Below are 17,861 nucleotides of genomic sequence, written 5' to 3'. Positions count from 1 at the left end.
GTTCCCCTGAAGGAGTACGTGTGATTTTGAATGACAACTACCCTGTAATGGAAAAAGTTTGTCTTGTTAAAGAAGATACTGCATTAGCTTCCCTACCCGACACTTTGTGGGCTACTTCAGATACTGATGTGGGACAGACAGTTATTCCACCGGTGCAAATTAGTGTAAAGGAGGGAGCTGTGTTACCACGTTTGCCTCAATATAGAATTTCACAGGAGGGTGAAGAAGCACTCACACGAATTGTACAAGATCTTATAGAAATTGGGGTTGTTGAAGAAGTTCCATTTAATGTCTGTAACAGTCCGATTCTCCCAATTCTGAAGAAAGACACTGACACTAGGATCTATTGATTCATAATTGACTTACGAGAAATGAATAAGATAGTGGTGCCACAATACCCAGTGGTTTCTGACACCATGACACTTCTTCTTTAGTTCCACCTACTGCAACCACGTTCTCTGTTATGAACTTGAAGAACGCTTTCTTATTGTATATATTTTGTAGAGTTCCTCAAGGCTATACTGAGAGTCCTAGTATTTACAGCCAATCATTAAAGAGACAACTTGATTCTTTTGTTCTGCCAGAAGGTGTGGCGCTCATACAATAAGTCGATGATATCTTGTTGGCAGCCGATACCCCTGGGCAATGTAAAAAATGCACTTTGTCCTTGCTTTCTTTCCTTGCTTCACATCATCACAAAGTATCGAAAAATAAATTGCAGTATTGTAGACCAAAGGTAACCTACTTAGGTCACCTTTTGTCTAAGGAGGGACGTGCACTCACATCAGATCGCTTTCAGGCAATTATAGACACACCAGTACCTTCTACACAGAAAGAAGTTCGAACATTTCTAGGTCTTACTTCCTTTTGTAGGCAATGGATATTAGGATTTTCATACATTGTTAAACCTTTGCTAGCCCTTTTGACAAAAGACACTCCATTACCCCTTCCATGGACAGATGAATGTGACAATGCTTTTCGACAGTCACGGCAAGCCCTTCATTCAGCACCAGTGTTAGGTACTCCATATTACACAAAACCCTTTACATTGTATGTACACGAGAGAGATGGATGTGCATTGTCAGTTTTGGTGCAGGCACATGGCGATAAGCAACGTCCTTGTGCATATTTTTCAGCAGTGCTTGATCCTGTTGCTCGAGCGTTGCCTGGATGTTTTTGCTCGGGTGCAGCAACAGCTGTGTCAATACGCCAGAGTGAAGGGATAGTCTTATCACATAAGCTGTTGGCGCTGGTACCCCATGCTGTTGATGCCCTTTTGAATCAAACAAAGACGCAGCATTTAACTAGTGCTCGTCTAACAGGATATGAGTTGACGCTGTTAGCTCCTCATATTACATTGAAGAGATGTGCAACACTAAACCCAGCCACGTTATTGCCATTTCCGGCGACTCAGCCTGAGGCACAAGAAACACATGATTGTATTTTCGTGACTGAGGAACAGACAAAGGGTCGTATTGATTTGCAAGATACGCCCCTTCCAGATGTAGATGGAGAACTGTGGGTTGATGGGTCTGGTCTGAAGTTACCGGATGGTACAACTTCAGCCGCATATGCAATTACTACGCTTCACACGATAGTGGAGACAGCTCGCATACCACAGAAGTCAGCTCAAGCAGCAGAATTAATAGCTTTGACACGAGCATGTGAGCTTAGTACAGGTTTGCGTGTGAACATTTTTACAGATAGCCGCTATGCTTTTGGAGTGGCGCATGATTTTGGCCTGCTCTGGAAGGAAAGAGGTTTTCTGACATTACACGGGATGCAGATAATGCACGGAGAACTAGTGCATAATCTTTTGACTGCATTAACATATCCAAAGAAAATAGCTATAGTGAAATGTAGTGAGCACAAGAAAGTGACTGATAAGGTGGGAAAAGGAAATGCTTTTGTAGATCGAGTGGCACGTGAGACTGCGATGCAGCCTGACACTACTTCCATGTATGTAGTGAAGTCACAAGCTGAGCGGTGGCATGATGCTAGGAAAGAAGTATTAGAAATACAGAGGACCGCTTCTGATAAAGAACGGGAGCAATGGTCTAAAGATGGAGAGTTGGATGATGAAAGTTGTTAGCAAAACAATAATAAATGAAAGTTGCCTATAGCTTTTGTACAACCTATGGTTCAGATGGCACATGGGCTAGCACATGTTGGAGCTTCAGCAATAGTGAAATTGCTTACGCAAGTTTGGGAGCATCCAGAAATTGCTAGCACAGCTAAGAGAGTACTACAGTCCTGCATGATTTCCTTGCAATTCAATACTGGAAAAGGGACACGAACTCCAGCAGGAGGGTTTGCTACACCAACTGCACCTTTTGAAGTTTTGCAGATAGATTATATTCAGCTTGAACGCTGCAATAATCTGAAGTATATCTTGGTGGTGGTATGTGCCTTCAGTAAATGGATTGAGGCGTACCCTACAAAGGACAATACTGCAATTACTACGGCAAAGGTGCTTTTGAAGGAATTTTTTCCTCGTTATGGTGTTTGTAGACTTTTGTGAAGTGATAACGGACCTCATTTTATAGGAAACGTTATCAAGTGAGTCCTGAAAGGATTAGGGATCAAACAAAAGTTCCATGCAATGTTCCACCCGCAATCAGCAGGATTGGTGGAAAGATACAATGCTACTCTGAAGCTGAAATTAACCAAGATACAGGCTTCTACTTCTCTGACTTGGCCAGATGCGTTGCCACTGGCATTGTTGTCTATTAGACCAGTGCCTCATTCTCGAACAGGTCTCACCCCCTATGAGATCCTGTTTGGTAGGCCCATGAATATCTGGGGGGTTCCTAAACCAAGTTCTTTGTATGATGTACCTTGTGTCTTAATGAATGACTATTTGGCACAATTAACTGATAACTTGGTTTCTATTCATCAACAGGTTCGAGAAGCACTCCCTGACAGATCTACAGGTGAAGGCCATGATCTCTGATTTGGTGATTTCGTTCTCCTGAAGTCCTTTGAGAGGTCGAGCAGTCTGGAACTGAGGTGGTGCCGACCTGAGCAAGTGTTACTCGCTACGAGGACAGCGGTTTGAGTCACCAATCGGAAGAACTGGATCCATGGTGTGCACTGTCGGAGAGTGCATTCTGCTTTGGTGGAGCCAGCTGTGTTGACCGATCATCGAGAGGTTCTGACTGCGGAGAAAGGCCGTGCTGTGATACCTGAGGAATCTGAGGAGTTCTTCCGAGACCCGACAATTTCTGGAGCAACGAGATATAATTTGAGGCCAAGAAAAGAGCCTGCAGTATTGTGAAAGTTGTCTGGGCGGTCCCTGGGTTAGTGAAACGGAGAGCCGATGTGGCGGGGGGGATCAGCCCTGCATTAGAGTAGTGACACCCGTCTTGGCCCGTGGTGAAGAAATCAACGGCTGCCCAGGGGTAAGAGCTCTGACAACTACTTTAGTTTCAGTAAGAATTGTTTTGTGCTTTCGTCAAAAATGGAAAAGAAGAAGATATTTTGTGCTGTAGGGTTTATTGTTGTCTTGATGATTGTGGCAACAATAACATGGTCTGTTGAGGAGATAACTCCTGCTTGTGAGTTGTTTGTTATTACTACACCGACACCTGAGGAGCATTATTTCTTCACGCTCCCATATCAAGAATTGAAACACTGACAATCCTACCTTAAACACTTTTATTCAGATGCTACACCATACCCACATTGCTACAAATGCTACGAACTGTTGGATTTGTGGGATTGATGGAGCAGATTCCATCTGCAGTCAGGCATTGTTTTATTTTTGTGCTACAGACAGACTGCATTGAAATTGCCACGTACATTTTAGTGCTAATTAAAAACATGGCACATGAAAAATATGAAAGTGAGGCCTATTCAGTCTGAAAATGCTTTTGCTGAATTGACATGTGTTTTTTTGCAATGTAGAGAAAAGTGGCCTTTTTACCTTTGAAGATTAATAGAATGTGTTTCTCTCTTCCCAGCTCATCCATGTAATCTAAAATCAACTATTTCTGTCTTAACCCCTTCGACGCTCATGACGAGCTGGGCTCGTCATGCAGTAGCCTCCTGCTACGCTCATGACGAGCCCAGCTCGTCATGAATGTGCGAGGATCGCGAAATCCCAGCACAGCAGGGGAATTCCCATAGCATCCAAGAGGTTAAGAGACTTTGACTTGTTGCATATTTTGATAAACATTTTCAGTTAATAACACCTCTTTTTATAATGTGTGTCAATTAATAATGCACCAAACACTACACAGGGGACTAAATGCTTTTTGCATGAAAAGCTATCTAAAACACTAATGCATGTTGCTGTGTGCACTATATTAATTGTGTGTGCTTTTAAATTTTACACTACATGCATGAAAATGCTATTTTACACATTGCACAGTTTTGCATGTTGTACACAAATTAGAAAAAGCAGCTTTATACTAATAGCTTGGCTAGGTAAACATTTATATGGGGTATTAGTATGGAGTTGGGAAACATAATGGGCTGATTTACATGAAATTGATATTATCTTTGTGTTTGTTTTATTTTTGGGGCCTACACAAAACATGGCTGCCTGTGAATCCATCAAGGCTATGGCTTGCAATTTAATGAGAAGGGAGCATGCTGACTGTGGCAGCTTTCCTCGTGACAAGAAGTGAAGGACATCGGGAACTGTAGATTCTTGTGACTGTGCCAATGTACCAGTTAGTTAAAAGTATCCATTTGACTGCGCTGAGAAGGGAAGGAAGAGAACTAGAATGAAACATTTTTTCTAGTAAATGTTGCAAATGTTTATAAATGTAGTTATTCGTGTATGCTTCTTTTGTTAAAACTGGTGAAGTCAGGTTTTTAGAATGAGTCAGGGGAGTGAGAACTCATGCCATCATGACTGACCAATCACGTACAGGTTTTCCTGAAAGTTGCTACATCTTTGTGTAGTCTGCCAATAATTAGAGTATAAAATAATGTCCTCTCTGGATGGGGGCTGGCTTTCTCAGCTCAGCTGGCTTCTATGGGTTAGGAACGCGAAACGTCCCGGGCGATTGCTGAAGGGGAGGTGCGTCCGAGGAGAGTCAGGGGGAGGTTTCTTGCTTCCACGTCATATCTTGACACTGCAGGCCACATTCCTTTGAGGTCTGGTGAAGGGCGGGCTGTCTCCCTCCTTTTTGCTCTTTAGACACAGAGATGCACAGCAGCAACAGATAGAAAGGCTCTTTAGATTTGGATGCTAAACTTTGAGTTTATACTTTGACTAATTAATTAGGTCTGAACAGATTTATTTGATTTATGCATTTATTTCTCTTAATGGGAGATTTTTGCATTTTAATTATTGATTAGCTTTGCAAGACTATTTTTCTTAGAAATTCTTTAAGAATTGTGACTGAAATTTTGCGCCACATTTTCTCCCCTACATGTTATGCTTATATGCAGACTGTAATGTGTTCTTTATTAATGCTATTTTTCCTGTTCTCCAAATTCTGTAACCTGATTTATATTTTACTAATGAATAAAGGGTCAGAGAAAAACTTAACTTTTGACTAGAAAATAAAACCCTTTAAATACTCAACAACTCTCTTTATTGGCTTGAATAATAAAATTGCATTTTGACTGTTCAGGTTTATTTAAATCTCCTGAAGGTAATACATGGTGTGAAGGGCCCAACACCTTTTGAGTGGTAAATTAGAGGTAGCATGAAGGTTTTGCATTGAGAAACTACCAGAAGAAACTTTGTGAAGGGTAAGCGGAATGTGTTACTCACACTGAATATAAATCTATCCTTTATTTAGCACAACGGACAGAGTAGCGAATGTATTTATGTTGTTACTAACAGAGTTATTGATTAAGAAAATATTGCAGTAAGATTTTGTGGAGGGTCAGTGGTAGGAGTAAAACTGACTAAAAGTGAGACTGACAGCTTTAGAAAAAAGAAATTGCATTGAACTATTGCAAAAATGAAAAAGTTTGAAGGTTTAAAGAAGCTGTTAGGAGGTAAAGTGAACAATTCGTTTTTTATTGGTGATGCTCCTGAAGGAACACCTGTGTATTTTATGTCTACCAATTTGGGACAAAGTACATGTATGTGGGTTCACCAATGGTGCAAGATTACTGAAAAAGAGGGTGCTTTGAGGTTTCCAAAAGATGGTACTTTTGAATTGCAAATTATTGACAAATTAAGGGAAGTGTTATGTGAAATAAAGACACCATCTAAAGCTGCACAATTTGAGGCCTTCAGCATGTGGGAAAAAGCAGCAAGAGAGAAAGCAAGTGAGGATAAAAAGGTAAAGCACCAGATACAGGAGAAGGGAATTAATGCTGACAAAGAGCTTCAAATAAATAATGATTCAGGGGATGAAATAATGGATGCATTGTTAACTGAGTGTCCACCACTTTATGTGGTTCCCATGAAAAATACTGAAAATAGTGCACCAGTAAAAACCACAGGGGCTACTGTTTCTGTTGAACAGAGAGAAATACAGACTGAGAAAACTGTGCAGACATTGTATATTGACCCATTACCTGTTGATTCAGTAATGACATTTATACCTCCAGGTGTTACTGCTTCAAATGTGCCTGATTCAGTCCAAGAATTGCTAACTGCAGATGCACAGATAGTGCCTAGAAAAATTATGACTGTCCCAATTAATATGGTCCCTACTGAAAAGGTTGAAAGAGCTGCAGAAAAAGTGATTATGGAAGGGTTTATTTCAGAAACTCAGAATACACAGATTATTGAACAGAAAGTACCCCAAGCACTAAAAGATGAGAGTAAAATGGTATTTACAACATCTGCAGCCCAGAATAAAATAAATGTATTTGAAAATGGGATTTCTCAAACCTGCTTTGAGGAAGCAGCAGTGATTAAAAAGATAGAAAACATGGGAGAACATATTAACACAGGCCCTGAAAAAGAGAAACAGCTTAGTGTTTTAAATGGAACATGTGAACATGAAGAAATTAACAGTCCTTGCTGTTTAAATAGTGAAAATGTGAACCAGTGTCAGAAAAATAATTAATTTCCCTGAGTAAGGAAACAGCTGCATGTGCATTAACTACACATAATGGACTGACAGATTTGGCTCAAAAATATGAAACTGATGGTTCAGGAAGTTTTCCATTTCAGAAAAGTTTATGTGGACACATGGATGATGAAGCAAATGACAAAATGTGTTCTTCAGGAATGCATTTGCACATTGAAGACATAAAATATATGTTTAAATGCAATGGGTTTGAGAAATTAGGAGACAAGTGGGCAAGAAAACATGAGAAGAAAAAGAAACCACCAGATCTAGCAAGGAAAATGGATAAGAAAAAGAAGCCACCAGATATAATTGAGAAAAATAATAAGCAGAATGAGGGAGAAGCTTTTGCTTACTCATTGAGAGAAAAGGTGGGAGAAATGTATTTTCCTATGCTACAGAATAAAAGTGAACTTGCAGCATTTCTGAACACATTCCCACAATTGAGAGACAAATTTATGCCGTGTTACCCACAAGTAGATGGATTTGATGAAATATTAAAAGAGTTGTGCATTAATTTGGAAATGTTCTTTTATATTGCCATGCTGACTAAATTGTGGTTTGAATCTAAATTTGTGGAAAGGCCAAGTGAAGAGACAATGAAAAGGGTTTGCATGAATGCACCATCATTTTCTGTTGTTATGGAGGAAAATATAGCAGTGATTATTTTCCTGAAGGGCAGAGTGCCAGCAAAGGATGTTGATTGGGTACAGATTAAAAGAGCACAGGATGGAAGTAAAGGTGTTTTGGTTAGTGCAAATTCAGGTATGGATGTTGTACTGCTGGAAAATGTGTCCTTTTGTCATCTTTATAACAGATTTGAGCATCGGAAGAAGAAAAATAAATGTAAACATGATGCACAAAAACATGGAGAAATGCAGGGGCAAAGTATGCCAGTTAAGCAAATGCAAATGTCAGTACAGGTACCAATGGCAGAAATTTGGCAAGCACAAATGGTCCCACAAAATATGGAAAATGCTAAAATTAATTTAAATAAGGTGTCCAGAGCAAATGTGGATTATTTCCGGAGACAAAATGAGAACCCAGTCAAACAGGTTGCTTTGTTTGCAAATGAGAGTTTTAACACTCACAATTCTCAATTTACAAATTCCATTGTGAAGGCAGTGGAAAGTCCAGATTTAGTTGCAGGAGTTTTAAACAGAGAAATTACAAACACAGTGTTAGAAGAATTTGCAGCAAAATTAGGCCCATTTGTGGAAAACTGCAAAACTGTTGTCTGTGACTCCGGCCTAGTAGAAAAACAACTGTTTTGTAAATTAAACAGCACAGAATACTATACACCAGATAATGTTATTTTTCAGATTCCTGATGAGGATGTACATTTTAAAATGGCCCAACAAGAGACAGTTGTAGCATTGTTTTCAGAAAAGACAGTTGAAAAATTACCTTCTGCTTTGGAAAAAATAATAAACACAGAAATAAGAGAGTTCACAGAGAAGGATGCCAGATTAATAAAATGTGCAGAACATGTCTTATTAAAATTTGAACCAGATGACATGTATTCAGGAACAGAATCAGTTGCAGGAATTTTACCAATAAAAGGATTTTTGATGGAATTGATTAGAAGTTTGTGTAACTTTCTGATCATAGGTTCACAGAAAATAAATGAGAAGAACAGAATAGTGCAGGAGATTAAAAGCATATTTTTTCCATGTTGTCCTGTGGTACCGAACCCAGCCAATATATTTTTTCACATTCCATGTGGTGAAGAATGGCTTATTTTTATTGATTTTTGCAAAGCTCATGTCACAGTGCCATTGCACGAGAATAGTCAGGAGTACTGTCAAAAAGAAGATAAATGTCTGGGACACAAAATTGGAAAGGGAGGTAGAAAGGTGTCACCAGAGAGGGTGGAAATAATTTCCAAGATGACTCCACCTCAAATTCAGAAAGAAGTCAGGAAATCTTTGGGAATGGTAAGCTGCTGTAGAGAGTGGTTACTAAACCTTTCCCTAGTGGCTAAGCCTTTACTGAGGCTGACACACAAGGGTGTGTCTGATCCGCTTCCATTGGACAACAACCGCACAAATGCATTCCTAGAGTTGAAAGAGAAAAAATGTCGCACCCCAGCACTAGGAATGAAAGTTTATTTGAAAGAAAATACACTAATTTGCAGTGAGAGGGAGGGCTGCGCTCTCTCATTGCCTATTGAAAAAGAGGACTGTGTTCAAAGGTCTGTGATGTATTGCCCAATGACCTTTGACCCTAACTTCACAGAAATGTCAGCAAATGAATTGGATTATGATGAAACTGAAAATGAGTGTCTAAATATCATGAAAATATGCATAAAGCCAAATTCAGACTTTAAGGATGAATGTCTGAGTCAGCCCAACAATGTCCATTTTGTAGATGGCCCATGTTTCAAAGGTGACACATTAGAAGCAGCACATGCTGTGCTCCTTATACATTATGTTGTCAAAGCTTCATGGCTTTTAGAAATTACCCCAGCCCAAAATTCGAAATTGTTTGCCCTTACCATAACATGCAGTATATCTGCTCAATTGAGAGTCACTGTTGTCATGGGAGAGAGAAATGCTAATTCAGTTGCACAAATTTGTGTTCTGTAAGCACATACATTCAATGGAATCTTCACAGTTGAATTAAAAGAGGCTGAAGAAAATGTTTTTGAAGCAGAACAACAGGGTTGTATCAGAACTGTTTTTGAGAAAAGTGACAACTGCATAGTGGCAAAAGTGTTATTGCAAAGACTGATGCCCAGGTATAGATTGCCAGTTTCTCTGAAATCAGATCATAATGTGGTCTCAAAGATAATAAGTGCAGAACAACAGATTGGACAAGGAATGGATTGCAGCTATCTGCCTGAAGTGTCAAGCATAATAAAGCAACACAATGGCAGCACTGAGTTACCTTTTGCAAAAGACTGTGTTTCAGCAACACTAAAGTGGCTTGAAAATGCATATGCAAATGCACTTGTGGAAAACACGGAGGAGAACACTAGTCATTGCTGTGTAGGTCTGGTTGATGTACAGTGTGCAGTTTCTCACCAGATTGCCACTGCTACAGAAGATCTGCATAATGGTTGGTGCAACAGCTTTAATCTGAGAGATGCTGTGGTGAAATATCTGAATCTGATCAAAGTGAAAATAAGAGTGAAAGGCCTTGGTTGAAAAAGTGCAAAGGATTGATGGTGCTCTGTCAAGAGTTTCTCAGCACCTAAGTAGTCCAATTTGCATGGAAAGTATGAGCCATACTGATGACAAGCTGATGACAATGAGCAAAGAAATGCTGAAACTGTCCTGTTGAATTCCTTTTTTATTATTTTAGTTACTTATTTTAAAGAAGACTAACTGTTCCAAGAAGCTACTTACAGAACTCTGCACTAAAACATTTGAGTTTGGCTATATATGATCTGATTATAGACAAAACTTGTGTTTGCCTTAGACATAGAAGTAACATTGTTATATGCTCAGCTTTTGCAATAAGAAATTGTCACTTGTGAAATTAAATATGTGTGATGAATGATAAATTATTTTATTATGATTTGAATCATCAGAAGGGTGGATTGATGGAGCAGATTCCATCTGCAGTCAGGCATTGTTTTATTTTTGTGCTACAGACAAACTGCATTGAAATTGCCACGCACATTTTGGTGCTAATTAAAAACATGGCACATGAAAAATATGAAAGTGAGGCCTATTCAGTCTGAAAATGCTTTTGCTGAATTAACATGTGTTTTTTTGCAATGTGGAGAAAAGTGGCCTTTTTACCTTTGAAGATTAATAGAATGTGTTTCTCTCTTCCCAGCTCATCCATGTAATCTAAAATCAACTATTCCTGTCTTAAGAGACTTTGACTTGTTGCATATTTTGATAAACATTTTCAGTTAATAACACCTCTTTTTATAATGTGTGTGAATTAATAATGCACCAAACACTACACTAATGCATGTTGCTGTGTGCACTATATTAATTGTGTGTGCTTTTAAATTTTACACTAAATGCATGAAAATGCTATTTTACACATTGCACATTTTTGCATGTTGTACACAAATTAGAAAAAGCAGCTTTATACTAATAGCTTGGCTAGGTAAACATTTATAAGGGGTATTAGTATGGAGTTGGGGAACATAATGGGCTCATTTACATGAAATTAATATTATCTTTGTGTTTGTTTTATTTTTGGGGCCTACACAAAACATGGCTGCCTGTGAATCCATCAAGGCTATGGCTTGCAATTTAATGAGAAGGGAGCATGCGCAGACTGTGGCAGCTTTCCTCATGACAAGAAGTGAAGGACATCTTGAACTGTAGATTCTTGTGACTGTTCCAATGTACCAGTTAGTTAAAAGTATCCATTTGACTTCGCTGAGAAGGGAAGTAAGAGAACTAGAATGAAACATTTTTCCTAGTAAATGTTGCAAATGTTTATAAATGTAGTTATTCGTGTATGCTGCTTTTGTTAAAACTGGTGAAGTCAGGTTTTTAGAATGAGTCAGGGGAGTGAGAACTCATGCCATCATGACTGACCAATCATGTACAGGTTTTTCTGAAAGTTGCTACATCTTTGTGTAGTATGCCAATAATTAGAGTATAAAATAATGTCCTCTCTGGATGGGGGCTGGCTTTCTCAGCTCAGCTGGCTTCTATGGGTTAGGAACGCGAAACGTCCCGGGAGATTGCTGAAGGGGAGGTGCGTCCGAGGAGAGTCAGGGGGAGGTTTCTTGCTTCCACGTCATATCTTGGCACTGCAGGCCACATTCCTTTGAGGTCTGGTGAAGGGCGGGCTGTCTCCCTCCTTTTTGCTATTTAGACACAGAGATGCACAGCAGCAACAGATAGAAAGGCTCTTTAGATTTAGATGCTAAACTTTGAGTTTATGCTTTGACTAATTAATTAGGTCTGAAAAGATTTATTTGATTTATGCATTTATTTCTCTTAATGGGAGATTTTTGCATTTTAATTATTGATTAGCTTTGCAAGACTATTTTTCTTAGAATTTCTTTAAGAATTGTGACTGAAATTTTGCGCCACATTTTCTTCCCTACATGTTATGCTTATATGCAGACTGTAATGTGTTCTGTATTAATGCTATTTTTCCTGTTCTCCAAATTCTGTAACCTGATTGATATTTTACTAAGGAATAAAGGGTCAGAGAAAAACTTAACTTTTGACTAGAAAATAAAACCCTTTAAATACTCAACAACTCTCTTTATTGGCGTGAATAATAAAATTGCATTTTTGACTGTTCAGGTTTATTTAAATCTCCTGAAGGTAATACATGGTGTGAAGGGCCCAACACCTTTTGAACGGTAAATTAGAGGTAGCATGAAGGTTTTGCATTGAGAAACTACCAGAAGAAATTAGCGCTCCATCAGGATGATGCCTGCACATCAAAAGAAGGGAGGAACACCGTTTATACCTCTCCCTTTTTCGCATAATGGCTCCTGTCGAGCCTGGTATACCCTGCTTTTTGCAACTAGGAAGCCTACAGTGGGCAGAATTCTTTTCCGGTTGAATAAAGAGTGTCATCAAGACAAAGATGGGTATCCCCAAGCGAATGGAACTAAATGGGTGTGGGAGGAATATCGACCGGACAATATTTCAACGCTATATATCTTCACCAACACAAGAGACTCTATTGAAAGTGAACATTTCGTTATCTCTGTCACTCAGGTACAAGCAGACTTATGTGTACAGAGCAATGGACATATTCCTTTTGGGATTAGTGATTGTATTACTGTTTTGAATATAGATGGATTAAATAATAGTACCTTTTTAGCTTCACATAACAAGTATTTTGTATGTGGGAATTGTGGATATTACCGACTACCAGCTGGATGGTCAGGAGTGTGTTATGTATCATTTTTGTTGCCTCCTGTGTTTCTGGCACCTGCATTGTACCATCGAGATCTTAAACTATTCAGCAATATTACTGTAAATCGTTATAAGAGGACCTTGAATACTGATGACGTAGATCAAACAGACACTAGCCTACAACAGTATATAGACTTTAATTTAGGATTGTTCTTTTTTGTACGTGCTGCAATAAATAGTAGAAAAGTGTGACTATTAACTAGAGTTGTAGAAGCTGTTACAGATCAAGCAGCTGTAGCCCTAAGAAACCTCACTGAAGAATTGCAAATTGCTAGAATCGTTGCTTTACATAACCAAATGATTCTAGATGTTATGTTAGCAGATAGAGGTGGTGCATGTCACAATATAGGTAGTAGTTGCTGTGTGTTCATCCCAGATCACACACCATCAGTGTATAAAGCGATCAATAAACTCCATAAGATCGCTGCAGACCTCCACACAGAGAATGGTATGTGGACTCTTGCAGGATGGTTCTGGACTTTAATCTCTGCTTGGGGCTGTAAAGTATTGACTGCTCTATGTATAATAATTGCAATAATCTTTACATGTTGTGTGTGTATCCAGTGTAGTCCGATGATATGTTCTATGTGCATTACTGCTTGCATACCGACCAGAAGAAATGTTGCAGAAATCAAGATGCAGAATTGTTTAAATAAAGAAGTAGCTGATATGATGATTATTGACATAAGGGATGAGTATTTAGCTTATCCTAGAAAGTCAAATGTCTTCAACTAATGCTGAAAGGGTCGTCTGTTGTAAATCAACTGTGATTAGGTAAAGCATTAGCAGAAGACATGCTGTATTTGGCCATTGTCGTAGCAATTGAACCGACTCCGTTTTGTATTTGTGGCGGCCATTTTGTATGCCATACATTGCCATGTGCTTGCCACGGGTTTTGTCCTACCTCCTTGCTAACTGCACTTGGAATCTGCCAAGCAACAGGCTATAATTAGCATCCTTTGTGTGTTAGCGCATGCCCAGCAGAGTCCACATCTGTTAGTGATTAGTGTCAGATAGGAATGTGCTTTTGGGGGTCTCAAGAACTGTTAACTCCACCCATGTATCGATTGTGTTCTGAAATGTCCTTATATGGTCATAAATCATGCTCCATGTTTGTACCGCCTTCTTTTGAGCCCCCTCTTTGTGTATAAAAGGGGCAATGTGTTTTAGTTTGGTGCGCTACTCTATGCAATACTGAAGGGTGTTGTGTGGACTGTAGTACCACCTTTAAAGGTTTAATAAACTATGCTTTTGTATATTCCAGTTTCTGTGCCAACTTCTTCCTATGGTCTGAGGACTCTGTGCAGAGAAGGGCGAACCCCTTGCACTGGTAGGCCTTGCTGAGGCTTGCTTACTTCACTGCAGCTCCGCATGGTCCAGCCGTTGCCGGCACCGTAGCGGCGTCACCCCGGCCTTAGACAGGACCACCTTGTCAAAGGACCGAGAGGGGCTCGGGGTTGCAACCAGAGACCTGCGACCTCCCGTGACACCACAGGGACTCCCGCAGGAGTTGGCGGCGAGGCAGAGACATTGTGGTCTGAAGGAGGTGCCCCAGAGGAGCCGCACCCCAACAGCACTGCATCCTCCAAGCCTGTATCCAAACCAGTCAGCGCAGGGGCCCAAGCCGCCGGTGGCGCCGCGGAGGGTCCCGCGCAAGGCAAGGGATCCTCTGATGCCCCAGTGGGGAAAGCAGGAAGAGGAGACGCCAGCGAGGCCTGCAAAGCCGCCGCATATGTCTCCATCTGGACTCTCGAAGCCCAAGCATCGGAGCATCGGGAAACGGTGGATAGGACGACAGGCAGGGCCGCATCACCCACGGAGAGCCCACACCCCCAGCAGGCCCGAACCCAGCCCCCGGGGACAAACTGCGACACTTACCCACCTGTGAGTGACGCTCACGTGACATCGGAGAAGGGCGAGGACGATGACCACGGCCGTATCTGAAGTCGTCCACCAAAGCAGACCCAGGGGAGGACATTGACATGGAGAGCCGCGCAGAGAGAAGTTTCATCCGGCGCTCTAGCCTCGACTTCGGCTTCAACTGTTGGCACGCCACACAATCAGTGGTGCCATGATACTCCCCCTAACACCACATACAAATGAGTTGAGGATTGGTCATCGACATAAACGCCCACACGACGTGCAAGTCTTGAAGCCTGAAGGCATTCACACACTGTTCCACAAAAAGAAGGGACAATGGAAGGAAATAGGAGGGCCCAAACAGGCCCGTAGCAAGGACCAGATCCGCGTTGCATGCAGGAAAGGAAAAATGGATGTAGGAGCACTGGGGTGGGTCTTATGTGACCTAGCTGACGTCACATAGGCGGACGATGCCTGGGTCGCGTGGTGTCACCCCGCCCCTGGCGCGCAGGGATGCTGTGGCAAAAGTTTACCGGAACCAGTCTTACACCTGGGGATAATTCTATGTGAAGGAACTTGAGGCTAGTAGTCTCTGTCAGATACAAATGTTCTTTGCTCCTTCCTCTCAGGCTGTCTGTGGATTGTAATTAGCACAAAAATATATATTTCTCAATAAGAGATATTTTATCCAAGCTAAAAGCTTTCTTTTCTGATAAGATTCAAAATGTTCTAATCAAATCTCCAAGAACAAATGACAATCCATTCAAGTGGTTGAAGAGCCACTGGGGTAATTACATGGTATTCGACCACCCAACCCAAGGTGGCCCGCCAAACTTGTTTAGAATTACCCAAATGACTGTCTTGTCTGTGCTGCAATAATGTCAGAAAACCCTCCCTTTCCCTTTGTTCAGCATATTAGGATCCCCTTTGGTGGCAGTCTAGAGGATAGCATAATTGCTCAGAACACTTCATCTTTTTAATACATATTGTCCCCAATGATTGCTCTCGATTGGATAACCTTTCCAATATTCCAAATTATATTTTCAAACATGCTTGAAATATTGTGACACTTGCAAAATCTCAAGAGAGATTCATGTTACTTTGAATCCATCATGACGGGCATAAATACCACGCCCAATGAACAGCCATTGCTTGGCTTCATCAACAAGAAGGCAAGAATAAATAGCCTTTCTCCTGGATTGCCCCATCTTGAGAATTATCGATAAAGGAAAACCTGACTTACCTGAGGTTGAGTATAATCCCATATCCCCCAAATGTTCTCTTCCAATTCTTTATCCGAGTAAACCTGTAAAGGAATGAAAAGACAAGTGAGGGTCATCCAGGAAATTCCAACACGCTCTTCTGTGCAAGCTGCGAAAAAGGTTAGGGCACCAAACATAGAACAGAAAACAAACCTTGCAAAAACATTGAATTTTGAAAACCCATAATCACCAATAAACTGGTCTAGAGAGGGTGCATTTGTAGACATTGTCCTGAGTTGATTTTAACCTCATTTGTTCTTGAAAACATTTCAATCCTGACAACCAGAGCAGAGAGGCATCAAGAAAATGTCAAATTAATTCAACAGCAAGGTTTTAAAGAAAGTTTCTGAAGTGACTGAATTCCAGGTCCCCAAATGTACAAGTACCTGACCAGTAACTTTACTAATTATTGGTTAATATTTGCAGTGAAGAGACATTAATTTGTATCTAAGTGGCTGAAACCAATCTGAAGACAAGACATATCCAATCCCTAGAGACTTCAGAGAAACCCTATCATCCAGAATACCACTCCACATTTTCTGTCTCTTCTCTCACCCATCCCCCATCCTCCTTTGGAACATCCTCCAGCTCATGATCTCCAATCCTTGAGTTGAGAGTTGTTCTGGGGTGGCATGTGTGGACTATTATTGTTTCCCATCGCTCCTGCGAAACACCACCCAACTTTAAAACAGAATCTTTTGTTTTGTTCACCAGTCAGGAAGCGGTATTCGTGTAGGTTGCACATGCTAAATTGTTGAGATAAAAGCATTGCTTTACTCAATGTTGTAGATTCATGGCCTCTAGTGATTTTGTGATAAAATTATTGAGAGGAGTTTTATGTGGTATAAAAATTCACCCTGTAGTCACACAAATTTTCTTCCATGAAGAAAATGTGCATGGAAATGGACCCAGGATCATGGAAAACATACAGAATTGGATTCACTAACCCCAATTTCCACATGTTTTCCGCAATTCCATATCTAAAACAGTTCAAGGCAGGTAATTGGGGTGAAGGTATGGGCTAGAATCTGTATCTTTACACAGAGTATCTACACACCTAATTCCCAGTCAAGGGGTGAGTATTTTACTACATTCTCACTACACAATATTCCTACATGAGCGACCTCTCTACTGATGAAATGTGAGTTGACAGGTGAAGCACTGCCTTGTTTATTTTTGTGATTTTGAACAAAATGCTCTACCTCTCAACAGGCTCCATTTCATTAAGAATTTTCGATCTATACTTCTCTCCTACTTGTCCCGAGACACAATTTTTGTGAATGGTTTTCTCATTTTGGAAATGTAAGGCCTTGTTTAGAGCACGGTAAATGTAGGACAACCACCAAAATTCAACAAATGTATTGTGTCTATTTAGAACCTATATGGCCTATATGCACCTTATGTAGCAATTGTCCTGCATCCATCAACCTCTAAATAAGGCCCAAGGTGCGCAGTAATTGGCAAGGATCCCCTATTTGTGATTCCTTATCAAATAGCATATGAAAGTTTATCCTCTCAGGCAAGCTTTTGGCCAGCTGAGGTAAGAAAATAAGTTGCTTACCTGTAAGTACGGTTATCCAGTATTGATATCTTTTATAGATTCACATGCCCGAATCATTCCCTGTCGTTGAGATGGGAGTCCCACGGTAACAAATTCAAGCAGTATTTAAGTAATGCCATAGGCTATATTGGCCCTGAGCCATGTTTAACATAATTTATCTATACTCTTTTCAAAAAACGACCAATCGTTGAATGCAGTAAATCAGCTGCTAGCACCCTCTAGAACACTCCTAGCAGAAGCAGTTTCCCTCAGAATCTCCCAGCACAAGTGAGAAGTGAGTATCTTACTGAATAATATGGAAACAGCCTCTACGGGGAAGAGGGTGGGTGCATGC

At 40.5% G+C, this 17,861-nt stretch overlaps 1 protein-coding gene across 1 annotated transcript in view; it reads right to left on the bottom strand.

The window, feature by feature from the left end:
* The window catches only part of LOC144790640 (uncharacterized), a 552,900-nt gene that overhangs the window by 264,835 nt on the left and 270,204 nt on the right, over nucleotides 1-17,861 (bottom strand). Inside the window, exon 16 of the mRNA XM_078665372.1 lies at nucleotides 15,948-16,010. Coding sequence (XP_078521498.1) covers nucleotides 15,948-16,010 — 63 coding nt within the window. The remainder of the gene's footprint in view (nucleotides 1-15,947; nucleotides 16,011-17,861) is intronic.

This window comes from Lissotriton helveticus, chromosome 11, assembly GCF_964261635.1.
Source record: "Lissotriton helveticus chromosome 11, aLisHel1.1, whole genome shotgun sequence".
NCBI classification, from domain to species: Eukaryota; Metazoa; Chordata; class Amphibia; order Caudata; family Salamandridae; genus Lissotriton; species Lissotriton helveticus.
Note: the sequence above shows the minus strand (reverse complement) of the source record. Positions and strands in the feature narration are given on the sequence as shown.